This window comes from Vicugna pacos, chromosome 9, assembly GCF_048564905.1.
Source record: "Vicugna pacos chromosome 9, VicPac4, whole genome shotgun sequence".
In the NCBI taxonomy this organism is placed as follows: Eukaryota; Metazoa; Chordata; class Mammalia; order Artiodactyla; family Camelidae; genus Vicugna; species Vicugna pacos.
Window position 1 is genome coordinate 1,218,973 of NC_132995.1, and position 26,964 is coordinate 1,245,936.

The following is a 26,964-nucleotide window of genomic DNA, read 5'->3' on the forward strand; positions in this document are numbered from 1 at the left end:
CAATGTAGAGAACATTATGAGTATACAGTTTTGTATGCTGAAGTGAATGACACTTTTTGCCCTGTCAGTAACTAGTTTATGTTTCGTAAGATGTTCATAGTATTTATTTGCCTACTGGTAATGAATGTGGTAGCTCAGTTTTTTTTGAGGGGGTGGGTGGGAGGGAAGGTAATTAAGTTTATTTACATGAAGATACTGAGGATGGAACCCAGGACCCCTTGCACTAGGCTACACCTGCCCCTTTTTATTAGTAACTGAGAAGACAATAAATCTGTTGGAACTTGACTTTCTTCAGTTGCTGGGTGGAATAAATGGGATAGTCACAACGTGTAGTCTTCATTATTAACATACTCTCTCAAACTATCACCTGAGCTAAATTCACTTCCAGAGGCATACAAAGCTCGGAGACAGAACAGTCTCACATCCAGATATTTATGGGATAACAGAAAAAACTTGAGCCCTCATAAGGGTCAATAAAGAACCCTGTGATAAGAGTGCCTAGGCCATGCGATTAGAGAGGGAAAGCCAAGGAGTTTAGGCAGTTTACAAGCAGACAACTAAGAATTTTTAGGAAGGGTAGTTCTACTTTACTGATGTGAAGGAACATCACAGACCTGAGTTTTTCAATCCAAAGAAATGTATGGCACTGATTATCTAAGCCTTTGGGCCGTGCTACTGACGTGACTTCTGGCAGGGGCCTTAGATCTGTTTCACACGTCGAGAAGAGAAAGGTCAGACAGGTGGGCTCTGTCTTCCTGACAGATAACCTTTCATCATACTCTGCAAAACAGACCCCAACCCCACCACATTCCTTCTGTTTCTTGGCTTATACTAGTTCCTGGAAGGCCAGCAGTTTAGCATCTTGCTTAGTCTTCCAGTCGCCTTCGTCTATATTAGTAAGATCTCCCTCTGCCTTATTAGGAGACTTGAGTTTTCTCACAATTCCCAAGGTCCAGGAAGAGGACACGGGCATATCCAGGGGACATTAGTAACCTTAAAAATGTGTTTAGCAAAGTATATTCATTGCAGCTCTGTATACCATAGCCAAGACATGGAAGCAACCTTAATGTCCATCAACAGATGGATGAGTAGATAAACACTGTATATGTACATAAGACAAATACACTGTACACCAGAAATTGAGGCGACATTGTAAACTGGCTAGTGCAATTAAAAAATATATTCACTGCAATCAGGACGCATAATGTATCGTGTAAGCAAGTATGGACCGTAAGTCTTTAAAACCTCTGAGTATGTTATGACCTTTTCAAAAATTCTTCTAATACATCAGTTATTAGGGTCCCCTAACTGATAGGATTTGCCACTGGGATCTGAACATGCTGACCATCGTTGGGAAAACAAAATCTTTTTCCCAGAAAAATCTCCACAGTCAGGAGAGAAAGAAAAAACGTGACACACCTCACAGAGGATCCACTGAAGAGAATTTAAGGACAGAAAGAAACCTCACCCTATTGTCAAGCAAGTAGTTTTCTATATAAATTCGACCACCTGTCTTTTTAGTGAGAGCACTTGACGGCATAATTTGTTAGTTTATTCTGAATGTGCCTGGGAACTTGCGGGATCGTCTGCTGTACCTCTTTGCCTTTTATCCAAAGGAATCCTAGAATTTCTCACCCATCTGTCTCTCGCGGGACAGGTAGGAAGGGCCTTCCCCCATGTTATCTTTCCGAAGAGGTGGCGCCGGACCTTCAAAAAAAAAATATACTTAAAAGGGGAGGTTAAACTCAAGTGGTAGCGTGAGTGCTCAGCACGTACAAGGTTCAATCCCCTCTCCCTCCAGTTTAAAAAAAAAAAAAAACGTAATTACTACCCCCCCCCAAAATGAAAAACAAAATCTCGCGATCGTGCAGAAAAGCAGTTTTCACTTAACTGAGATTTTTGGGGGGAAGCCTTGGGGACCGTGCTGCAGAGCTAATCTGGGGAGAACAAATGACTACACCTGGCTCCGGGGCCGCTCTACCGCGCCTCCTAGGCCTGCAGCCCGGCCCCCAGCGCTGCGCTCCCCGAATGCTTCTGCCTGGCGACCTGCGGGAGCTGGTCGCCTCCACGGGTCTCACATGCGGGCAAAGCCGGTCTCGGGACAAATTCCGCGGAGGCGCCTCCACCCACCAGGCTCCACGCGAGACACTCGCGAGCCCGTCACGCCCTCCCCGGACGGCCCGGCCGGTTCCCACCTCCGGTGGACCGGCTTCCGGACGCGGACACCGGGCCCCGGTCACTCTCCTTGGCCGGAGAGGCCCCGCGGAGGCTGCTCGACCCGGCCGGGCGACCCCTCAACTGGGCCCCGGAGCTCTGCGTCAGCAACTCCCCATAAGCCTGCAGGTCCAATTTCCCGCGAGAGCACACTGCGCAGCCGCTCTGCATGACCGGGATGATCCAGCCCGCGCCGCCGGCCTCCCGGAACTCTGGCTCAGACAACGCGGCCGAATTCCTCCCCTTGTGAAGGGCTCCGGAGGAAAGTGCACGACCTAAAAGTGGACGTCAGGCGACGCCCGACAACCGATGCGACCGTCAGCGGGACGGGTCCAGATCGTGGGGCGACGAGGGCGCACCGCCGGCCGCCCGACCGCGTCCCAGCCCACCTCCCCGCACGTCTCGCGGCCCTGGGTTACAAACCCTTAGCCTGGGACTCCAGAATGTGCGTCTTCTATAGCGGGGTGCTCACTGCTAGTTCTTCGGGCCCCTATGCTTATGAAGGCACGAGACCTCCCTGCTTCCTGACCTCTCATGGGACAGGCCACGTGTCCCTACTTGGCACGCTGGGCCGCTTATATCCCTGGGGAATTTCAAATGGCATTAGTCTCGCCGGTCCTCACTCAGTCACCTCCATAAGTTAAAACCCCAGGAGCACATTTTTATACAATTATAAATCTGACAAGAGACTTATTTAGCTTTTTCAAAATTTACATACATCCCAAAAGGACAAAGAAAGAATTTACAATTAGAAGTTTGCTAAGGGAACATGGATGGACCTGGAGATCGTCATTCTAACTGAAGTAAGCCAGAAAGAGAAAGAAAAATGCCATGTATCACTTATATGTGGAATATTTTTAAAAGCACACAAATGGACAACTTATTTATAACTTAGATGGTTGATTTCTTGAATATATGTAAGCACATTTGACTGTCCTCTATGACTGGATTACTGCATTCTGTTGATTCTTATTTTGTGGTTGGCTTTATTTCCTTGATAACTGTCAAGTTTAAGAAGCTAAAGCTTCACACAACATTGTAAAATGATTATAAATCAATTAAAAAATGTTAAAAAAAAAAGCTAAAGCTTTAGACTGGTCTTAGAAACAATGAACAGTATATATATGTAAATTTTAAAAACGTGCAGTATTTGTATATATGTATTTACAAGCAACATTTTGTATATGTACAGTCAAATTGTAACAATTCTACCTAATAAAATTGAAAGATGAGGAAAAAAGTTTGCTAAGGGGAAATGCTCTAAGAGTGGAGGACGTTCTTACATTTTTTGCAACACAGAGATTTTCTTACTCCTAATTTGCTTTCACTCTTAAACCTGTTCCCCGTATTTCCTGTAAACTAGATATTGATGGGACTGGGGATTCAGGTCTAGTCTGGGTGGACAGTTGTGCCATGTGGCACTCCTGGAGATACACAGGGTGTGACTGCTGTGTGATAATGTTCACTAGGCAGCAGTAAGGAAGGAAGAGATGGGGTTAAATCGAAGTGTGCTTTGTTTTGCAGAACTAGTTAAATTGCACAAAGTTCCAAATGCCAGATACTGTGAAAAGGTTACAGCACGTCCTAGTGAACACGATAACCCAGTAAGACCAACAACCGAGCCTCTGCCTGCTTGCAGCTCTTGGCAACCTGCAGTCACCCTGTCCCTGCTGGCCCTTTCCTGAATATGCAAGCCCCCCAGGCTTAAAACTTCCCTGGTCCAGGTCTTTGAGAGCTATCTTCCTGTCTCCTTACTTCTCACAAGTAGTAAATGCTTCTGCTTCAACTGAACGTACTTGCTGTGTTCACTGGCTCTGCACCCAAGGGAAGGACCCATTAAATCCAGTAACAATAATGACACCTCAGCACAACCCGGAGGCCCCTGCATAGGCATCCTGGGGACACTGTGATGAGGGCAGCATTCTGCATCACCCCCGCCCAGCAAGACTGCACACACACATGTGCATTATACTGCATCCACGAAGACAAGATGCGATAGTCCTGAGACACACAGCTGGCATTTACAATGTGCAACAGAGGCTTGTGTGAAATGGAGGGAGGTGCTGAACCACCCCAGCAGGTATGAGGACACAAATGCACAAATGCTCTAGGGACCCCTGTGAGGCAGGTATGGGACAGGGAGGTCCGGAAGCCTGGTGTGTGGATGCACACAGGATCACACAACCACACACATGCAGGTGTGACCAGGTGGTCTCACCCCGGCTTGGAGAAACTCCCCCCTCTTCGCCATCCTAGCCCCAGTCCTGCAGGTCTGACGATGCACTGACGGTGGTCAGAACAGGAGCCTTGTGCACGTGTTGCCGCAACCTGGAGCCTCACACAAACACACAGGGACACGTGATGGACGCAGATCAGCCCAAGCAGACAGAGACAGGGGTCCTGCCCTCAGGGAGGGAAGATGATCATCACCAAGCATGGTAAACATATGGGAAAGCAGATACGTGCAATGAAACGATTCTGCTGCTGTGACAAACATATCCAGAGTCACGAGCGAGAGAAGGGTGGAATCTTGGAGTCACGGGACAGGGGAGCAGGAGTACTGTGTCCTGGTGTCTGAGAGCTTTGATTCCGGGGATGTAGAGGAATTCAAACCCTTCTGAGCTCTGCTGAGAATCGCGGGGGATGCCATGAACTGTGAGTGGTGCTTCAAATGGAAATGTCACTTGGTCGTGTCAGGTCTTCCCAGGCCTTAGTGTCCTTCTCAGTACAAGTGGGAAGATAGGCCTTTGGATGAAAGGTGTAAGGAAAGAAGCAGACAGTAAATAAAAGGTAATATGTTGGAAAACACAGAGCTGTTGTGTCAAGAATGTGCAGATTAAGACCTGCCACCCACGCAGGGTCAGCAGGTAGCGCCCTCAGCATCTGAGCTCCCACTTTGCAGAAGTGAAAGTCCCCAGGCCATTTTGACTGAAGGTGAGGCTTCAATACATTCACACAAAGACAGTACAGTCACAAGGTTAATCAATGACGCATCCCAGCATGGGGCACAGCGAGTAGACAGAAGTGTAGTCCTCTGAGCCGGGGAGAAAGCACCTCTCACTTAGGAGGTGGCTGGGGAGGTAGTCACCAATATTTTTGCAAGCTCAGCAGCAAGCGTACTTGGCTGAACCAATTAGGATCGATGGCTATTTTTGTCATCTTGCTATTCCCTCCTGAAATGCAAATACAAACTAGGGGTCCCCACAAAATCCCTTTTATTCTGGCAGAGCCTAATTCTGACCCCAGTCTGCAGCACACAGCAACTAGAACCCCATGAGTCAATGTCTTTCACGATCAAAAAGAAGTTGATGATCACAATCACCAGCAGTGTCAGGTGGAGACTCCTGGGTTGGGCGACTTAGAGGGTGGAACAATCAACCCACCAGTTAAAAGGCAATCAAACATAGTCACTGAGAAGGGAACTCTCCACAAGCTGACTGCAGAAGCCAGCTGGAGTCCCCCTGCCCAAAGCTGGGTCATATCCCACCCAAAACAATCAGTGGGGAGGAAATGAGGGACCCCAAAGGTCAAGAGGCTGCTGAGTCCTCCAGATGAAGCGAGCTTCTGCCTCCTCTGAGCACTTTAAGGATGATTCACACACAGAGGTGCCTGCCACGTGGTAGAGGAGGGAAGGCTTTGGTGACAGATAGCAGCAGCAACTTCTTTTTCACAAGGACTCCAGGCAGGTCCAAACCTGCAAGGTGTATCATGGAAACTTCCAATATTCCTGGCCCTTCAGAGAACCCCCCTAGAAAGCCTGGATGTATGAGGTTCAATCTCTGGTTGATCTCTTCCTCATGAAGACTCCTCCCTAGGGCTTTGCTCTGTAATTATGTAGCACAAGGACGGAGTACGTTGCCTGCACTCCTAAGATCTGTCTCCAATTTAAGTTTACTAGTGCTGTTTGAGTTTAGGCTAACAGCTGAATAACTTCCAACATTCACTGCACTCAATACTCTTCTGGGGTGTGTAGCTGTTTTGTGAGATTTAACTGTTCCTGATGGTGAAACACGACACACTCACACTTGGGTGGATAAAAGACAGAGTTCTGTGTTACTGAGGGCTTAGAACAAGAGAAGGGCATCAGGCAGGGCCACACAGCAGGCTGTATGGAGGACACAGTGAACAACCTGAAGCTCTAGAGAGCCCCTACATACGGCAAGTGGCCTGGGGCTGGCCCAGCTGGAACAACTTCACGGGGCCAGGGCACAGCAGCTGTCCCGAGCTGCCTGGTATCCTGGCTCTGGGACCTAGGGTTGGTGTAAAGCAGCCCAGAGTGGGAATGCTGGGTAACGACAATGACTGGATGTGGACCTAAATCAGCTGCTCCAAATGAGGAAATGACCAGTATAAACAGGGACTCAAAACTGGATCAAGACAATATTTTCACAAAACTATGTATCAAAACACTGTGCTACTGTCATAAAGACAAATATTAAGAACAATGAAACAGGACATAGTGCCCAGAAATGGAAGCCTGTGTATTTTGTATATATGACCAAAATGGACAAGAATGTCTAGACAATTCAATGGGAAAAGGACGGTCTTTGCAATAAATTGTAGGAAAGTAGATGTCTGCATTCAGATGAATGAAGTTGAACACTTACCTCACACCATATCCAGAAATGAGCTCAAAATGGATCAAAGACCTAACAGTAAGATGCAAACTCATAAAACTCTTAGATGAAAACATAGGGGAAAAGCTTCATGACACTGGATTTGGAAATAACTTCTTGGCATTGACAAGAAAAGCACAGTGAGAAGCAAAAAGAGAGAAAGTTCCAAACTTCTGGGAAAAGCACACAATCAACAGTGACAAGGCAACCTACTGAATGGAAGAAAAACATCTGCAACTCATACACTTGATAAGTGGTTAGCATCTAGATTGTATAAAGAACTGCCACAACTCATCAATGAGAAAACAACCTGAAACACAGACACTCTTACAAAGAATACACACAAATGGCCAAGAAGTCCATGATCGCTCGCCGTTTGGGAAATGCTGAACAAAACCACAATGAGCTACACTCATTAGGATGCTACTTCTAAACACGAAACAGAAGATAAAATTATGTTGTTGAGGATGTGGAAACACTGGAACCCTGTGGACCTTTGATGGGAAGACATAACAGTACAGCTGATAAAGAAAACAGTTCAAAATATTAAAAACAGAATGACCTATGATCCAGCAATTCCCCTTCTGGCTAAACACCCCAGAAAACTGAAAGCAGGATCTCAAGGAGAGAGAGGTGCAGCCATTCCCACTGCAGCACTCTTCACAACAGCCAACATCGGAACAAGGGAGGTGTCAGGCAGCAGATGAACGGGTAAAGACATGGTATATACACACGGCGGAGTGCTATTCAGTCTTCAAAAGCAAGGGAATTCTGAAACATGACACATGATAGATGAAACTCGAGATTATGTTCAGTGAAGAAAGCTATTCACAAAAAGGCAAAAACTGATTCTTCTTACATGAAGTAGTGAGGGCAGTCACATTCAAGAGGACAGAGAACAGAACAGGTTGCCGAGAGCTAGGGGAGGAGGAGGAGGAGGAGTCATTACTCAAGGGGACAGTTTCACTTTTGCAAGATGACAGGAGCTCTGCAGAGTCACTGAACGTACCTGACAGTACTGAACTGCGCACTAAAGTACTTTAGAGAGCAAGTTTTACGTGTGTGTATTTTAACACAATAAGAAGGGGAAAAAAAAAACCCAAAGTACATAACAGGTACTTCACAGAGCCAATCAGAGCAGACGTTTGGCTGAAGTCTTTTCCCTATTTGTTGCACTCTTAAGATCTCTCTCTGCTGTGAACTTTTTGGAGCCAACTGAATGGCAGATTGGGCTAAAGACGCTCCAACATTCACTGCACTCAGAATGCATTTCTCCAGTATAAGTTCAACAATGTTTAACGAGGCCAGAGTTGCAAGTAAAGATGTTCCCATATTCACTGTTCTCCTAAGGCCTCACATCAACGTGGACTCGCTGGTGTGTGCTGAGTCTGCAGTTGTACTACAAAAACCAGCCGCATGAGTTGCACTAATAAGGCCTTTGTCTAGTGGGATCCATCCAGTGTCTAAGGAGTGTGGAGGTGCAACTAAAGAATTTCCTACATCAATGCATGCATGAGGCCTTTCTCCAGTGTGGATTCCCTCGTGCTCAACTAGTTTGTTTGCAGGTGAAGGCTTTCCCACATTCTCTGCACTCACAAGGCCCTTCTCCAGTGTAGATTTTCTCATGCTCAGTAACTTTGTCTTTGTGGCTGAAAGCTTTTCCACATTCTCTGCACTCAAAAGGCTTTTCACCACTGTGGATTTTCTGGTGCTCAACTAGTTTATGTTTGGGGGTGAAGGCTTTCCCACATCTACTGCACTTGTAAGGGCTTTCTCCTGTGTGAACTCGCTGTCTAATGAGCATGGAGTGGTTCCTAAAGAACTTCCCACATTCACTGCAACCACAAGGTCTTTCTCCAGTGTGGACTTTCTGGGGACCAACAAGTTGGGACAGTCTAAGGAAGGCCCTCCCACACTCGCTACACTCAAAAGGTCCTGGCCTGGTGTGAATTCTCTGGTGGTCACTGAGGCCAGGTATTTCTGTAAAGAAAATTCCACATTCCAAGGGCTCATAAAGCCCAGCTTCAGTGCGGACCTTCTGGTGCTGATCAACATGTGACTTTCTAAGGAAGGCCTTCCCGCACTGCTCACTCTCATAAAGCTCTTCTCCAGGGTGGATCTCCTCATGGTCAACAACCACACGTTCATGGCCGAAGGCCTTCCCACACTGAGTGCACCTGTAATCATCTTGTCCATCTGGAAAGGCCTCTCCGCCTGTGGTGTCCCTGTGTTGCTTTTCCATGCTGCTTGGACTCTGCTGCAGGAGAGGGTGGGAGCAAGTGGTGAGGCCCTTCTCACCCTCCCTGCATGGCATGGTCCTCTGTCTTCACTGCAGTTCTTCACAAATGAAGGCCTCTCCTTGTCCTGTCTGTAACGTTTCCCTCTAATTTGATGTTTCTGGTGCTGGGAAAGCTTTGCCCCACAGGTGCACAGTCCCCGCCCAGGGTGTGTTCCACCTGCTCAGCCATGGACGGGATGTCTTTCAAGAGTGAGCTACATGTCCCACAGGGCTGGGCCTTCCAGGTGAATGGACCTGGCTTTGGGGTCCTGGCCAGTGATGCTCCAACAGAAACACCTTGCTCTGAAGGTGGCTCCTCACCCTGGGCTCCACAGCAATAATCTATAAGCAGAGAAATGCTGGGAGGGTGCTGACACTGGGGGGACGAGTGGCCCCATCACAAACGTGTGTCAGACACCCTCATGAGTAAGTCCATGAGACTGCTGATGGCACTAGGACCCACAGCCAGCAAGGAGGCCTGCTGTGCGGGGCTCGGCCTGGGAAGCTCATGTGATAGGAGAGCCCTGACAAGTAAGGACACAAGGAGTGGGTGCAGTGCAGGGAGGATGAGAAGGGTCCTCAACTCACTCCTCTGCAAATGGCTTTCCACAAGGCTGTGGCCGCTGGTAAGAAAGGAGCACTGTGATGAAGGTTGTGTCTGGACCCAGAAATGTCTGATTGTGACACAGGAGCCAGTGTCCAAGGACTGTTTAAAGGTATGTGCAAAGGAGGGTCTAGCTCAGTGGTAGAGCATATGCTTAGCATGCACGAGGTCCTGGGTTCAATCCCCAGTACCTCCACTAAAAAGTAAAATAAAATAAAAAAATTAATTAAAAAATACATAGAGAAATCTAATTACTCCCCCCCCCCAAAAATATGTGCAAACGTCACAATACTTTTTTTTTTAACAGACTGTAGTTTTTTTAAGCTTTGTGTTTTGTTTTGGGTGGGAAGGTAATTAGTTTGATTGACTGATTGATTAATTGAACCTAGGACCTCATGCATGCTAAACACACACTCTACCACTGAGCTCTACCCTCCCCCAAATGTCCCAATATCTTAAGTGCGGGTCAAATGTTGAGAGCACAGCACAGGGTGCAGTAAAAGGGAACAGAGAAGAGGTGGAGGCTGCAAATGTCAGGGGAGCCGGGGACTGGAAGATTCAAAATGACAGTGGGAGAGAAAAGGTAGAAATGAAATGTGACCACTGTCTCTAGCATCACCCACTGGTGGACACTGGCCTGGTTTCCAGTGCGACTTAAAGCCATCTTTGCAACACACCCTCTTTCAGCTCCCAAGCTCCAGAGCCACTTTCTGTGGGCGCTCAGGGAGTAATGCCCATCCTATCAAGCCCCCAGGCCCCTCCCTTTTCCTCTCAGGGAGCACCTAGAGGGACCTGGCACAGACCAAGCAAGATGAAACCCAGGGAGAAGGGGTGGGCGGCATGCCCCCCGCAAGTGAGCCGACGTGTGGCCACTAACATTCTATAATCCAAGAACTCCACAGAGGGTCCGGTAGAATCAATGGTCTCTCCAAGTAGGAACCATGTATCTCTGGCACAGGCAGGCCCCAAAAACAGTCATCAAGAAGGGTGAAGGCCTCCGTGCACTGAACAGAGTAACCCAACCAGAGACAGGCAAGGGATGGGGCTGCCTGGGGGGAGGCAGCACAGTGCACGCAGCCTGGGAATGGCTCCCACACACACGCTAGGAAACCAAGAAAGGGAGTCTTACCCACAGCCTGGATGTGGGAAAGACAGAGCGAAGGAACAGGGCAAAGCCCAGGACCCTGGGGCGGGTGTGAGGGCCTTCTCCAGTGAGGCTGTAAGCGCAAAGCTCTCCAGCATCTCCACTTGGTAGTACCGGCTTCTCTGGGCCTCATCCAGGAGCCCCCACCCCTCCTGGGAGGAAAGTATAGCCACATCTGTAAAAACCACGAGTCCCTGCCAAAATGGGGACGTTTCAATCAACATGCAGCTCCTCTCTCTGGGACCATCAGTCTTTCCCCCACACTTCCCTTCCCTCCCCACCCTCCACCCCCACTTCCCAAATGCGGAAGAGACACAAGGTCCAGAGGAACCAGCACCTCTCTCTCCATATTTCCACTCACCACTGTGTCCAGAACACAATAAAAATGAGTTGGGGGAGGGCGCAGAAAAGCACCGTCTAACCTCTGGGTCTGGATGCTCCCCCTGACAGGACGCAGGCTCTACTCCGACTTCATTAGTGTCCTAAGGTCCCCAGATCTGCCTCTCAGATAACGGAGCCTGAACTCACTTCCTCCCTGAGGCACCTGGCGTCAGGGCCTGGGGCGGCACAGTCCCCTCCTCACCTGCACAGCAGTCTTGGACTGAATCTCTCCGCAGCTCTGGTCCTTCTTCTTTTGCAACCCAGGTGCGGAGAGCCCGACATGCCACTGTGCACGTGGAATCCAGGCGGGGCTTTGCAAATGGAAACGGAATCCTCTTTTGACCCAGAACGTCCAAGTTCCCCAGCACCAGAGAGCACCAAGGTCTTTTTGTGATTCTCCCCATGTGGCCCTGTCCCCCATGTCACACTCACCCTCAAAAGCTGACACTAGGACCTCATGACTAGTAGCCCTCCACCATGTCTTCTCATGCTGCCCATAAGCAGTCTAGACAGCCTCTCTCCACCTGACCCTCATTCAAAGCCCAGTGACCCCGAACTCCCCACCCTACCCGAGAACTAGCAATGCTCCCAACTGATCCTTTTTCACCTAAATTAACCTACTAGCCTGAATTAAACAGTGCAGACCAGACCAAGAATCACCACCAGACACAGGTGAGTCCAAAGTGGGGTGGTGTGCCCTGCTGACACGTGTAGTGAGTTTACCATGTGACCTCCTCATGGAGATGCTTCGATGTCTATCTCAGGTCCGCAGCCCCCTTGGACGCCTTTCAGGCTCCTTTACCCTTATCCCCTCAGACATTCTGTTTCCTCATCTGTCTCCATGACAACCACCCCCCCATCATCTGCCAGCAGAGAGACACACCTCGGCCTCCTCCTTCCCACTCCTGCCACCAGAACCTAACGAAGCCACCTGTTGCACAGCTGTCTGCAACCTGAACGTATCTCCCAGTTCCACAACTATACTTCTGCTGCCGCCAGGGCACTTCCGCCCGGAGTCTCTGGATCACGTGTGATGAGACCTGACTCTTTCCACTCCCTCTGAAAATCCCTCCCACTGCTGCCGTCCCCGTCTCACCTGACACAATATCTATCCTTCCAACAGAAGCCAGAAACCTGGGGCCACCTCTGACCCCCCTTCCATCCCAGCTCCCACACTCTCCAAATCACTGAACATGGGCAGGTCTGTTCAGAACACAAATGGAAGGCCACCTTGCCTCTCCCTCCACAGCCAGGACACTTGTCCAGCTACTGTCAACTCTCACCTGCACAGCCATGGTCACTTCCTCCCAGGTTGCCTGGCCTCCGCCTTCTCTTCCACAGTATCCCCCGCAGGTAGACACAGCCTGTTACAATCTGGGTCAAATACCCTGCTGCTCACTCCAAACCTTCCCTAGCTCCTAATTCACTCAGATTCTCAGGCTGTCACTTTAGACCTGTAACTATGTGCCCCAACCCACCAATAACTCTCCCACCCACCCCATGTTCCTACCACATATAATAAACTTGCAGTTCCCTCAATTTTCGAGCTCAGTCTCACCTCCAATTGTCTGAACTTCTGGATCCTGTGCCCAGAACACCCTTCCACATCTTACTCCATTGGCTGTCAGTCACGGGTCCATAAAACCTGAGGTGAGTTTAAGACCCTAGGCCTTAGTGAAACCACAGGGACTTCAGACCCAAGGAAGTGAGTACAGGTGAATAATCTCAGGACACCAAATTCTTTATGGGGGAGCGACAAAACCTTCAGAGTGATAATTGGGTTGGAGGAAGGTCTGGCACATCCCTGATCCACCTGTAAGTGTCCATAAGCACCTCTGAAAACAACAGGGGAGCCTGTGGGAAGAGGGGGTCATGAGAAATAGGCACCCACGGTAGGATTCTAAGGGCTGAGCTGGACCACCACCCCTACCCTGCCCTGGAGCAAAATGGTCTCAGCCTGATGGTTGATACTCAGTTTCTGTGGTCTCAGTGTCACTGTTATCAGCTGTGTGAGTCTCCTTAAAGACTGAAATTCCCTGAGCCTCAACTCCTTCAGCGTAAAATGGGGGCAATGGTTTTGATCTGACAGGGCTGATGAAAGTGTTAAACTTCAGAGCACATACTACCTGTCAGCTGTAATGATCCACAGGATTCACAATTTTTTGTTTTCAGTGCATATGAAGGGGTTGGGTTTTGAAAATGTGGGTTTGCATTATTTCAGCTTTTTAAGGTTTTCAGAGAATGTGATATATAACACTCTACTTAATTTGCTAATACCTAGACTATTAAAAAATAATATAGGTAAACTGACATTTCAATTTTTATAAAGTGTTCCCATGTTTAATTCATAGAACATCTTCATTTCTAACTGTCCCTCTATATGAATATACTTAGAAAGATATTGGTTAACTGATGTTTTAATCAGTGCTTTTCATATATTCTGAATTTAATGAGTTTTAGGGAGAGTTGAGCAGGCAGGTCAGCTACCTTTCCTTTCCGCAAACAAGCCTGTTTTCTGTTCACAAACAATCCCTGTAAGTGTGCCTGCAGGAGCCCCGTGACTGGAGTGCATTTGTTCCTCTTGTCCTGAGGTGTGGAGGTGAGTCAGCAGTGTTCTTGTCTGGAACCAGTCTGATCCACAGACCTGGCTACTTATCTGTCCCATAGGGACTGTCCTCCAGGAGCAGAGATGACCTGCAGGGCTGAGACTCTACACTGTCTCACCCCTTCTTCATCCAGGCCAGGCACTCACCACATCCAGGCATCTTTTCCTACAGACACAAGCCAGAATGCTGCCTCTGCCAGGTATGTTACATTATGGGGGGAACATGAGGGATGATGAAACCCCCAGGCCCAAACTCGAAGTCTCCGCCCTCCTGGGACTCACTACAGGGCACACCAGAAGTAACAACCTTAAGACTCGCCCTCCTCAATCTGATCCTCAGGTCATGCCCTGGTCCACTCTGCACTATATACTCCTTTAACGGCTTCAACCCAGCCCCCTTCCGGAGCATGCAGACCTTTATGTACACATACTTATGCGGCGTCTCCATGTTGAGATACCTTGAAATCACACATCCAAAATCCAACTCATTATCTTCTCTCTGAAACCTGACCTCTGTGCTTGCTTCCCCATCTCCACTCTTTCAGATATTCAGGGGAAAAACAAACAAAACAAAACCGTGATATGGTCCCTCAAGCGCTCCTTCTGCTCACAGCTATACAAGATGCATCAGAAAGTCCTGTAGGCTCTATCGAGGAGATCTATGCAGAATCTCTTCACCCTTCCCCTGTGCCGCCACCACCCCGGCCGGCCCCTACCACAGTCTCCTGGGGTCTGTGGGGGGGGAGGTCTCCTCAGCAGGCTCCGTGTCTCCATTCGCATCCTGGGTTTCCCACGTTTAATCTGCTAACTCCGCACACGGTTCTCCCGTCCCCACGCCCTTCACAGCCTCCCACGGAGTCCCGCTGCTGGGGCGGCCGTTTCAGGGGAGACACCTCCTCCCCTTCGCCGGTCCCCGATACAAGACATCCCAGGTTTCCATGAGGCTGCCCACCGCGTAGCACCCGCGAGCCTCGCACAGGCGGCCCCGGGGGAACTCCCTCCTACACCCCTTCCCACCCGCTGGAAGGACGACCCCTCCAAGGCCGCCCTCCGCTCTGGACACGGGGGTGACCGGCAGGAACTGAGCGGGCGCCCCCCCATCAGCACCTGGACTCGGGGGTGGGAGGCGGCGGGATGGGGCCCGGGGACGCAGCACCCACCTGAGCGGGGCTCATCCAGCTGGTGGGAAGCGCGGGGCCGGGAGAGGCGGCGAGCGGGGCAGGAAAGAGGGCACCGCCGTCACTGCAGGCTCAGGGAGCCTCACGGCCGCCTCTGGGCAGCGGCGACAACGCCCACCCTCGCCGGTTCCGTTCACTTCGGTCCCCACTCAGGACTCAACACCCTGAAAACCGCGGAAAGAACCCGAAAACAACGCAAACACGGCCTCCACAAATAGCTGCCCGGAAGTCCCGCCCCACACGGCGCGGGCGCGGGAAAACGTCCCTGAGTTGAGCCTTCATTGGCCGCGCGGTGGCGGCGGCGAGGACCGAGCCAATGAAAGCGTAGAAGCGGGACGCACACTGCACATCGTCGGCGGGCGGGACTTCCGGTGTCCCTTCCGGTCTTTTGGTGGCACTTTGGGTGTGCCCGAGTTCAGTACTTCAATGTCTCTTGGTGGGCGGCGAGCTGAGGGAGTGAAATAGCGGCAAGAGGGGCTCCAGGGTGAACCCGGCCCTGGGGACCCCTCCAGGGCCGCCCTTCCAGCGGGTGGGAAGGGGTGCGGGAGGGAGCTCCCCCGGGGCCGCCTGTGCGAGGCTCGCGGGTGCTACGCGGTGGGCAGCGCCGGGGACCCGGGGAGGGGAGGAGGTGTCTCCCCTGAAACGGCCGCCCCAGCAGCGGGACTCGGTGGGAGGCTGTGAAGGGCGTGGGGACGGGAGAACTGTGTGCGGAGTTAGCAGCTTAAACGTGGGAAACCCAGGATGCGAATGGAGGCAGGGACCGCGGTGAGCAGACCCCCGCCATAGACCCCAGGAGAGTGTGGGAGGGGCGGGACGCGGGAAGTGTGAAGAGATTCTGGAAAAACAAAGGTGGAGCAAATGGGATTTTCTGCTTCGTAAAATACGGTTGTAAGCGAAAGTAGGTCGTGAACCACCGTCCAAAATTTTTGCCTGAACATCTAAAAAAGTACGTAGATGGGAAAGTCAATGCAAAGAGCAGGTTCCCAGGGGAAGATCATGAGTGTATTTGGACGTGATGTTCTTCAGATGGATGCAGATGGACGTGTCACCAAATGGAAATGGCACGTGTGTAGGTGAACATAAAGTCTGGAAGGAGAGGAAGGGGGCAAGGTTGGAGATATCAAAGGAGTGGAGGGTGTGGACTCCACCAGGGAACCGTGTGGGGAGCACATTGAGGAGGGAGCCTTTAGATTGTTCCCGGAGATTGACCTGTGGTGAGGGAGGGGAGGGCTGAGGGTAGTGGGGCAGGACCTGAGGGGCGGGTGTTGGCATCCCTGATGCTTCCTCCAGCAGAGAGCATAGCTGACCTAGGAGGGATTCTGGCCTGTCTGTAGAAAGGGAGGCCCGGGTGGGCTAAGGAGCTTCCCTTCAGTGGGACCTGCGACGTGTGCTGCTGTGGGGTCCACGGTCAGGGCCACTCCTGATGGAACCAGGGAAAGGACAGCCAGGCTGGTGCAGCCACTGCATCCTAGACCAGGGCACTGCTGCCTCTCCTCCACCCCTCAGGGCGAGAGGGATGATCCTCAGTCAAGGGCGCCCAGCAAGCTCCCTTCTGAGGACTGTTTAGTGGGTGGGCCTGGTTGCTGAGTGGTCTAACAGCTGACCTGCCTGCTCGGCCCCTCTCTCTGACTCCTTAACTTAAGAATGTATGAAAGTTTCATTAACTTAAACACGAATTAACCAATATTCCTCTAAAATTTGTACACGCAGGTAGGCAATTAGAAATTAGCCTATTCACTCATTAAATTTCTGCAAACACTTCATAATTGGCTTGGCATTGATCAGCCTCTAGGTATTTGCTTACAGTGCCAAGTTTCTTCTATGACATCCTCTGAAATCTTAAAAACTGCTAAAGATGAAGACCCCAGATTTCAAAACTACCACTTCATTCGCACTGAAAAGACGTACAGAACTGTTGATCCTGTGGACGGCCCTAGTGGATACATGGTGTGGACCCTTTACATCAGGTACCAGTACAAGCCCTGTGAGGGTGGAAGCATTCTCATCCCCATCAGCATTTTCTTTCCCTGAGGCTCAGGGAGGCTCAGTCCTTCTCCAGGGTCACCCAGCTGGTAAGAGGCAGTACTGATTTCTGAGGAACTGTGCTTAGACTGTCGAGCTGAGAACCAGGCATGGCAGGGGTTGTGGTCCAGCTCAGGGGAGGAATCCTACCATGTTCCCCATTTCTCATGGCTTCCTTCTTCCCCAGGGACCCACAACAGTTGCAGAAATGCTTATGGACACCGTGCAGGTGAGTGGAGGGGTCCCACCCATCCCAGCTGTCACCCTGATGGTTTTGTCATCCTGACATATGTGTCACCAGGTAGTGTCCCAGGACATCTATCCCTTCTTCCTATCTTCCATCCAAAGACCATGTACCTTCATCAGGCCCAGGATCCTGTATTTAATCTCAGGTGACCTGGAGCAGTTCCATTTCTGACAACTGGCGGGGTAGGATGTGACAGGAGTCCTGACTACAGGATGCAGAGTGTTCAGACAGGGACAGGTGAGACTGAGCCAGGACATTCAGGGAACTGCAGGCCTCTGCTATATGTGGTGGGAATGGGGAGCTGGGATAGGGGTTCACAGGCATTGGGCCTGAATGATTTCCTGAGGTCCTGAGCCTCTAATGAGATGGGTGTGTGGAAGGGAAAGTCTGAAGCAGAGGTGGGAGGTGCTGTGACCAGATTTTAAAGGGCTCCCTCTGACTGCCAAGTGGAAGAAAGCCCTGGCCAGGGGTGGGGGGACTGAAGGCAGGGGTGTCGGGGGGAGATTTCCTGCCACGATCCAGGTGAGTGTTGGGGTGGCTACACCAGCAGGGTAGCTGGTGCGATGGAGAAGTGGCTGGTTTCTGATTGTGTTCTAAACTGGAGCTGCCCCTGTTTTATGTAATGGAGTGAGGGACTGAAGGAGGTGGGCCAGCGGGAAGAATCAGAGATGACCCAGGTCATCGGCCTTGTTAGGAAGGACAGATTCTTCATCACTTAAAATGGAGGAAGTCCGCTGTTGGAGGGGTTTTCAGATGCAAGAGGAAGAGTCCGTTTCTGTCCATGTCACAAAGGTCCCAGAGGCTCCCAAGGAGAGATGCCGGGTGGGGAGGACGGTGTACCTCGGCTTCAGGTGAGGACAGAGGAAGGTTCTGCCAGCTCATGGGACAGCTGGTGTGATGCAGACGAGGGGGAGGACAGAGGGGACGTGAGGTCTCACACAGGAAGGGTGACTGAGGATGAAGGAGAAACAGGGCCAGGTGGGGAGACCCTCAGAGCAGGGCCTGGGACCCACCCTGGCCTCAGGGACTTGGGGGTTCAGGGCAGGACTGGGCTGGATTGATTGCTGGGTGCATTTGCCATTCCCTGCCTTGGTTCCCTGTGCACAGGGCCCTGTGAGGAGTGAAGGAAGTGCCTGTGGTGTGGGCTGGGGTGTCTGCGGAGTTGTCACTGTGGAGGGGTCAGAGTCGTGAGGAGGGTGCAGGCCTAGAAGTGACATGCGGGTGAGGAGGAGTGTGAATGGTTGTCCTGGGCCTGGGCACTGGGCACCTAAGGACCAGGACAAGTCTGAGTTTGGTTGTCTGAGGGTCCACGTATGGGGGACCCCGGGGAAACTGGTAAGAGAGGAGCCGGGCACTGCAGGCAGGTCCACAGCCTGGATGGTGGTTTTCCGCTCTCTCCCCCACGTGTTCTATTCCACGTGCTGGACACGGTGACCAGTGGTGATGAGGAGAGCTGGCACTGGTGCCTGGGACCTGGTGTAGCTGACGGTGGGACGTCTGGGTGGAGCAGGAGCCGGGTAGGTGTGTAGGGCGAGGACGGAAGGTCCCAGAAACGGAGGTGCATGAGTGACTGTACCAGAGGATTGTAACTTGTGGAGGTGAGTGAGTGGAGACACGGAGAGGCCCAAGCCATTGGAGGGCAGTTTTATTACTTCGGTTTCCTGAGAGGAGGGGCGCAGGGCCACGTGGGGAAGCACTCGATTCATCGGGAGCATAAACATGAGCAAAGGGAAACCAGTGGTCAGAGCCTTTACTGGGCTTTCCAGGGAGAAGCAGGGAGGGTTGGACGAAAAGTTTAGGGTGGCTCGTTTGCACAGTTGTCCTCTCCTGGGGTGTGAGGCCGTCCCTCGCTGTCTGGTACCTGGCCCGGCTGATTTAGGGCCGGGAAATACTGACGTGCTGTGTGAGAGTTCCTGAAGGAGTTGGTTCAGGGTATGGGCTCTGGGTTACAAGGGAGCTATAAACAAATTGTGGCCCGTACTAAAGCCCTGTAATTAACGGATAGCAAACGGATAAACACAGAATCCACAAAAACAGAGTTAAAGCAAGAAGCTGCTCATGAGCCGAACTCTTGCAATTTTGGCAGGGCCGTGTGGTCTTTGAGGACGTGGCCATATTTTTCTCCCAGGAGGAGTGGGGCCTCCTTGATGAAGCTCAGAGACACCTGTACCATGCTGTGATGACGGAGAACTTGGCGCTTCTGTCCTCTCTGGGTAAGGTCCCCACACTCACCCTGCGTCCTGGGCTGGGCTCTGTTCTTCCTCTTTTCCCGGGGGCACTTCCGACCTCCTATGATGAGACCACAGGTCCTGCTTCCTGTCCTGGTTTTCTGGCACGTGTGTTGTTGGGGCCGGAGCCAGGGCCAGGGCTGGGCTGTGTGTACAAGTCATTGCTCTCTCCAAGCAGCCCTGGCCCCTTATTGTGTGAATGTTTGCATCCCGCTGAAATTCGTATGTTGAAAACCTCATGCCCAAGGTATCAGGAGATGGAGCCTTGAGGGTGTTCAGGTCATGGGGGCAGAACTGTCATGAATGTGGTTAATGCCCTTATAAAAGGGACCCCACAGAGCTTCCTAGCTCCTTCCACTGTGTCAGGGCCCAGTGAGAAGTCTGTGAGCCAGAAGAGTGTGGACTGATGTCTGGGTGCCATCCTCCAGGACTGTGAGAAGTACGTTCGTGCTGTTTATAAGCCACTTGTGGTGGTTTGTTACTGCACCCTGAATGGACTAAGGCGATGCCTCTCCCTGCTGTCCTGACCTGTCCGTCAGGACTCTCATCGTGGGAGCTACCCTGGCCATCTCTGCACAGCAGGCCTCCCTCACTGGCTCTGGTCCTGGGTGTGTCCTTCTGATGGGGCCACCCTTCCACCACGATTGTCAAATCCTTCACCAGAACTTCTCTGCTTACAGGTTGTTGGCCTGGAGCCCAGGATGAGGAGGTACCTTCTGAGCAAGGTGTTTGTGTCGAAGTGTCAGAGGTCAGGACACCAAAGCTGGGTCCGTCCACCAGGAAGGCCCTTCCCTGTGAGATGTGTGACCCAGTCTCCAAAGACCTTTTGCCTGAGTACAACACTGATCAAGGGCTGTATGTTTGTGGAGCAAACCTTTCCCAGCACCAAAAGGGGCAGATGAGAGACAAACTTTCCAGAAGAGATGAGGGGAGGGCTTCACTCCTAAGCAGCAGCAGCGAGCACACGGCAGAGAGGACCTGGACGTGCAGCGGAGACGGGAAGGAGTTCCACGGCAGCACAGGGCCCGTCTGGCAGCTCGCCCCGCGCAGTGTGGGGAAGCCACGGAGCAACACTGAGGGCAGGGAGGCCACTGACAGTGGGCAAAGCAGTTACAAGCGTGCTCAATGTGGGAAAGCTTTCAGTCGAAAACAGACACTTGTGCACCAGAACGTCCACACGGGTGTAAGGACTTACGAGTGCAGCAAATGCGGGGAATTCTTCAAGTACAATGCCAGCTTCATAAAACATCAGAGACTTCACAATGGAGAAAGGCCTTATGAGTGCAGTGAATGTGGGAAAGCGTTCAGGTACAGCTCCACACTCCTTAGACACTGGAGAGCTCAAACTGTGGGAAGGCCTTATGAGTGCAGTGAATGTGGGGAATTCTTCAACTCCAACCTCATGAAACACTGGGGAAATCACACTGGAGAGACGCCTTAGGACTGCGGCGAGTGTGGGAGAGCCTTTAGCCACAAGCATATTCTTGTGGAGCATCAGAAAATCCATACTGGAGAAAGACCGTATGAGTGCAGCGAATGTCAGAAGGCCTTCATTAGGAAGTCCCACCTCGTTCATCACCAGAAAGTCCACACTGAAGCCAGTGTGAGTGCCCTTAATGTGGCGAATTCTTTAGATACAACTCCAACCTCCTTGAGCAGAGAATTCACGGCGGTAAAGACCTTACGAGTTCAGAGAATATGGTAAATTCTTTGGGTACTACTACAAGCTCCTGACACTGGAGAAGCGCCTTATGAGTTGATCTCAGAGTCAGCCTTATGACCATATGAGGACAGAAAGTATGGGAAATTGTTTGGTACAGCTTCCCACTCATTAGACATCAGGAGTTTGCACTCGAGGAAGGCCTTCTGAGTGCAGTGAATATAAGTCTTTGGGTGAAACCTCAGCCCCGTTACACATGAGGGATTTCACAGCAGGGAAAGGCCTTACAAGTGCAGCAAAAATGGGCACATGTCCAACCAACACTTCCACCACATTCAGCACCAAAAAGTTCACACCAGTGGGAGTGCTGCAAATGGGGGAAGACTTCAGCAAAATGGATGCTCTCAGCTATCCCTAGGAAGTACTCTAATATAGTGTCCTTTTTGTTTGTTTTTACATTTTTGATGGTGGTAAAATACATATAAGAAAGTTTACCCTCTATCTTTTTAATTTTACAGTTAGTGTGTTTAAAAATTCATATATTTGTGCAGCTCACCTCCAGAGTTCTCATCTTGCAGAAGTGAAACTAAACCCACTAAACAACAGCTCTTCCTGCTCCCTCCCTACCGGACCTGTCTCTCTGAATTTGATTGCTCTGGACACTTGGCGTAGTTGCATTCATACATTTTCCATCTCTCTTCTGCTAGCCCGTGGGACGTGAAGCATCTGTTGGTGTGTCCTTCTGTTCTGGCAGGAGTCAGGGCTCAGCCACCCGAGACACAGGGCCGGCTGCTGGTGGGGTCAGTGCTATCTGCTAGATGTGAATGATACTTATACAGGAGATCTAGATTTTATGGAATCTTTATTACAGCTTTATTGAGGTAATAATGAACATTAAGCTGCATTTATGAAAAGGGTAAAATGTATTTTCACATATGTCTGCATAATGGGACCACCAGCAAAGTCATGACAATGAACATGTCCCTTAGAGTCTCCACTGGCCCCTTTGTATCCTGTCTCTCCCAGCCCTAGCCAATCTGCCTTCTCTAGGTAGAAACTGTAGTTTGTAGTTTCTAGAACTTTTTATAAGTGGAATCCTACAATTACTCTTGTATGGTTGCTTTCACTAAGTGCGTATGTATAGTTTTAGTTTAATCCATGTTGTGTGTGCAAAAGCATGGCACCAAATAAGAATAAGCAAGGCTGTTATGTATTAGAGCCGCACGTTCTGACAGTCGCTCTGAGAAAAAGTTGTTTAAATTGGGAAAGTAGAGTTTAAGTAAATTTAAATTCAGTTTCATAGGAAATGATTATCTAAAAAATTTTTGAACCATCTGCCTTTTGCACAAGCTCCCACTGACACATCTTTCTAGATTTTTCTTATTTGACTTTTTTTTTCTTGTAGTGTCCTCCAGCTATGTCTTTGTGTCATAAAAGTTCTTAGCACATTCTAGCATTCATCATTTTTTGTGGTAAAATACACATAACATAAAAATTATCATCTACCACCTTTAACTGTTCAGTTTTGTGATATATTAGGATCTCCAGAGAAACAGAACCACCACTGTGTTTGAGTGTACATGCATGTATGCAGAGAGAAACAGAGCAGGGGGAGATATTTTAAGGAATTAGCTGACGTGGCTGTAATGGCCTGGGAAGTCCAAAATCTGCAGACGAGGCCAGGAGGCTAGAGACCCAGGGAAGAGTTACAGTTCAACACCGTAGGCAGTCTGCTGGTAGAATTCCTTGTTTGAGCTCCTCTTTTTATCTTGTATCCTCAAACAAGGTGGCTCTTTTGAGAAAATCAACATGTACACAGGTCAACGTGCGTTACAGAACAGGAAATCAAGAGAATCACTTTGGAGTGAGAACTAGGAAACAATCACAGATGCCACCGCCTGGCTGCATTTTTAAAACCCCAATGTGCCAAAATAATGACAAAATTGACTAAGATAATTATGTCTAAATTTAAAGCTTTCTGTTTCACAAAGCTCGTGACAGTCAAAATTTAGAGATTTGAGGGGCTGAGAGAAGATACACTATCTAAATGTGCCTATTTTTAGATAATTTTAGACATACAAGTTTTAGATTCCTACTAAGAAGTAAGTCAAGACCCTAGAAATGAACAAAACAGGAGCAGACAGGACTTCTGTTTTCTGGCATGTAAGAAGCTGGAAGTTGCCACTGCATCCTAACAGCAAGTAAACATCTGAAAATATTGGAAAATCAACCAGTCTTGTTAGAGTCATGGGGCAGAGTACAGCCCTCCGGATCAGAGTGAGCACCAGGGGAATTCAGAGAATGACAGGAACCGAGCAGCTGAGCCCTGTCCTCTGGAAGCCCAGTCCCAGGACACCCAGTGCTGGGGCAGGAAAACCTAAGCTGAGCGTGACGAACGCTGGAGGTGCAGTGTGAGTGCATCTGAGAGAGGACAACTCCAGGGGCACTCAGTCTCAAGGATCCCCATAATTTTGTGAGGTTTCTTCATAGTGAGTATCAGAGAAACGTGCCCTTGTGCCCAGGGAGAGGGAGAAAGGCACCATTTTGAAATACGTCAGAAAGTTCTGTTCTTAACAAGTCTGCTCTCAGAAGCAGCTCATCAACCAGAGCCTGACAGACGTGAGGGAAGGGAAGTCCCGGCTCCAGCCCACTCTAGCCATCTAGTCCCACCTAGGTGGGGGCAGTGGAGCTGGGGAGAATGTAGCAAACTCATAGTTGAGAGGGAAAGGCTCACTAATCAAGACCTAGTCCTAGTACTATGGCATGCCTCCCCTCCTCCCACAACTTGCCACCACTTTGCTAAAGGTGTATTTTCAGAATTTCCTTTTCCCAGTACATCATGTCTAGCTATAAATAAAGAATTACAACACATACTAAGGCTAAAAACAAAATTTGAAGAGACTTGCAAGCATCAGGACCAGACTCAAGACATGGCAAGGATATTGGTATTACCGGACCAGGGGTTCAGATGATAAGAGCTCTGATGGATAAAGTAGACAGCATTCAAAACAGATGGGTAAACAGACTCACAGACATAGAAAACAAACTTATGGTTACCAGGGCAGGAAAGGCGGTGGTGGGAAGGGATAAATTGGGAGTTAGAGATTTGCTGATACTAACTACTATATATAAAAGAGATAACAAGATTCTTCTGTAGCACAGGGACCTATATTCAATATCTTGCGGTAACCTATAATGAAAAAGAATCTGAAAATGAATGTATGCATGAATATGCATGATTGAAACACTATGTTGTACAACAGAAATCAAAACATTGTAAACTTACTAGACTTCTATTTACAAAAAAAAGAACAGATGGGTAACATAAGCAGTCAGATGGGAATTCTAAGAAAAGAATGTGACACCAAAAACACAAAAATGAAGAATGTCTTTAATGAGTTTGAGCAGACTGGGGAGGGAGGTGCAAAGATGGCAGAGTAGAGAGACTCACAGGTCGCCCTCTCCCACAAATGCCCCAAGAGTTACATATACAGACCCACTGAATCACAACACCTACTGAACTCTGGCAGAATGTCTTTCACTTCGAAATACAAAAGGATTTTCACAAAATCTGATAAACAAGTTTATACTGTATACAGCACAGGGAACTATATTCAATATCTTGTAGTGACTTACGGTGAAAAGAATACGAAAATGAATATATGTTCATGTATGACTGAAGCATTATGCTGTACACCAGAAACTGACACAACATTGTAAACTGACTATAACTTAAAATATATATACATTATATATAGACTGAACATGGCTGAGGAAAGCATCTCTGAGCCAGAGGGTATCTCAACAGAAATAGCCAAAACTGAAAAGCAAGCAAACCAAAAAAGACTGAAAACACAGAATATCGAAGAACTATAGGACAACAGAAAAGGTGTAGCAGATGCATGATGGCAATACCAGAGGGAGAAGGAAGGAAGGGAGGGAGGAAGGAAGGGAGGAAGGGAAAGAAAGAAAGAAAAATGAAAGAAAGAGAGAAGAAAGAAAGAAAGGAAAGAAAGAAAGAGGAAGGAAGGGAAAGAAAGGAAGAAGGAAGGAAGGAAGAAGGAAAGAAAGAAAGGAAAGAATGTTTGAAACCACAGTGACTGAGAATTTCCTCCAATTCACGTCAGATGTCAAAGTACAGATCCAGGAAGCTCAGAGAATACCAAGCAGGAAAAATGCTAAAACAAAAAAACATCTAGGGATATCATTTTCAAATTACAGATAATCAAAGATGAAGAAAAACATCCTGAAAAAGTCAGAGGAAGAAAACACCTTGCCTACAGAGGAGCAAAGATAAGAATCACACCCAACTTTTCAGAATCCATGCAAGCAAGAAGAGAGTGCAGTGAAATAAAGTGCTGAGAGAAAAAAGTCCAGCAACCTAGAATTCTTAACCCTGCAAAATTATCCTTCAAAAGTGAAGAAGAAAGAAGATTTTCTCAGACAAGCAAAAAAAAAAAAAAAAGAGAGAGAGAGAATTGGTTGGCAGTAGTCCCGCCTTGGGAGCAATGTTAAAAGCTCTTTAGAGAGAAGGAAGATGATACAGGTCAGAAGCTCAGACATGTGAAGAAAGGAAGCACATCAGAGAGGGAATAAGTGAAGGTAAAACAAAACCCAGTTTTCTTATTCTTGGCCTATCTAACAGATTAGGGCCGAGAGCTTCTCTTTTATCTCCTTCTTTCCAGTTACCTTCAGCTCAAATAATCCTTATGCTTTGGAGAGTATATTCTGCTTCTTTTCATTAGCAACTGTTGAAATGAAACCTTGGACCCAGGCTGCATTAACAATTATATCTAAAGTTTCTCTGAAGTCCCAGTAAGTTCCAGCAAGTATTTACTGGATTTTTAAAAAGTTTATGGTGCATATGACCCAGAGTTACATGACTTAGAGAGCTTGTATACCTGTCGGTTAGAACCTCAGATGCTGGATCCTGAATGGCAAAACCTGGCTGTACTCATACAGAAAGGTTACTATGGGGTCCCTCTTTCCAAAATAATCCTGAGTTTACAAAAAGGCCAAAACATTAAAGTGTCTGAAAAACCATACCTGAAACATTTCTAATAAAAATTAATTGAACCAGGTGGCTGCTATCAAAAAACAGAAAACAAGAAGTGTTGGCAAGGATATGGATAAAGTGGAACCCTGTGCATGTTGGTAGGGATTTAAATTGGTGAGTCACTATTGAAGAGCATGGTGGTCCCTGGAAAAACAATTTAAATAGTGTTACATATGATCCAGCTACTCTACCTCTAGGTCACACACCGCCCCTCAAAAAATTGAAAGCAGGTTGAAGAGATAGTTCTACACTCATGTTCATGGCAGCATTATTCACAACAGAAAACATGTGAAAGCAACCAAAGTGTCAACTGAGATGAGTGGATAAAGAAAATATGATAAATGCTTCAATGAACTATCACTCAGCCTTAAAATGGGAAGAAATTCTTACCTATGTTACAAAATGGGTGACCCTTGAAGACATTATGGTAAGTGAAGTACACTTGTCCGAAAACACATCTGTGCTATTCCGCTTAAATGACGTCCTTAGAATAGTCAGACCCGTTGGGCAGAGGGCAGAACAGACTGCTGGTTTCCAGGGACTAGGGGGAGGGAGGATGGGAGTTGTTTACTGGGTACACAGACTCAGTTTTACAAGAGGTCGGCTGCACAACAGGTCATCCCAGCCTGTCACTTCTGCACAGCTCTCCTTCAGAGTAAACAAACCAAACAGTAGGATTTCAAATAACCCACAGACTTCTCCCATCTCCCATCCCTCAACTGAAACACTGG

At 49.0% G+C, this 26,964-nt stretch overlaps 1 protein-coding gene and 2 long non-coding RNA genes across 6 annotated transcripts; 1 reads left to right on the top strand and 2 right to left on the bottom strand.

The window, feature by feature from the left end:
• Positions 1 to 155: 155 nt before the first annotated feature.
• LOC116282227 (uncharacterized) lies at positions 156 to 15,240 on the bottom strand. Its single transcript, XR_012076072.1, has 2 exons — positions 15,003 to 15,240; positions 156 to 1,707 (listed from the first exon to the last, which is right to left on the bottom strand). It is a non-coding gene; the product is annotated as an uncharacterized lncRNA (long non-coding RNA).
• Positions 5,413 to 12,252, bottom strand: LOC140698339 (uncharacterized). The gene is made up of 2 exons (XR_012076083.1): positions 11,440 to 12,252; positions 5,413 to 5,908 (listed from the first exon to the last, which is right to left on the bottom strand). It is a non-coding gene; the product is annotated as an uncharacterized lncRNA (long non-coding RNA).
• A 177-nt stretch (positions 15,241 to 15,417) lies between the features above and the next one.
• LOC107035326 (zinc finger protein 548-like) lies at positions 15,418 to 21,671 on the top strand. Of its 4 annotated transcripts, none has more exons than XM_072968421.1 (5): positions 15,418 to 16,089; positions 16,806 to 16,987; positions 17,230 to 17,271; positions 19,376 to 19,502; positions 20,198 to 21,671. In XM_072968421.1, the coding sequence occupies exons 3-5, from the start codon at positions 17,251 to 17,253 to the stop codon at positions 20,956 to 20,958; spliced, it is 909 nt and encodes a 302-aa protein (XP_072824522.1). In that variant the 5' UTR covers positions 15,418 to 16,089; positions 16,806 to 16,987; positions 17,230 to 17,250; the 3' UTR covers positions 20,959 to 21,671. The 4 variants fall into 4 exon arrangements, with proteins under 4 accessions (XP_072824522.1, XP_072824523.1, XP_072824524.1 ...); XM_072968422.1 differs by having other exon boundaries at positions 15,418 to 15,785; XM_072968423.1 differs by having other exon boundaries at positions 15,418 to 15,785; positions 16,827 to 16,987.
• The last annotated feature ends 5,293 nt before the right edge of the window (positions 21,672 to 26,964 follow it).

Coding starts and splice junctions, on each gene's coding strand:
- LOC107035326 (XM_072968420.1), top strand. CDS start 17,251: ATGCTTATGGACACCGTGCAG. Junction 17,272..19,375: donor TGCTTATGGACACCGTGCAG/GTGAGTGGAGGG, acceptor CAATTTTGGCAG/GGCCGTGTGGTCTTTGAGGA. Junction 19,503..20,197: donor GGCGCTTCTGTCCTCTCTGG/GTAAGGTCCCCA, acceptor CTCTGCTTACAG/GTTGTTGGCCTGGAGCCCAG.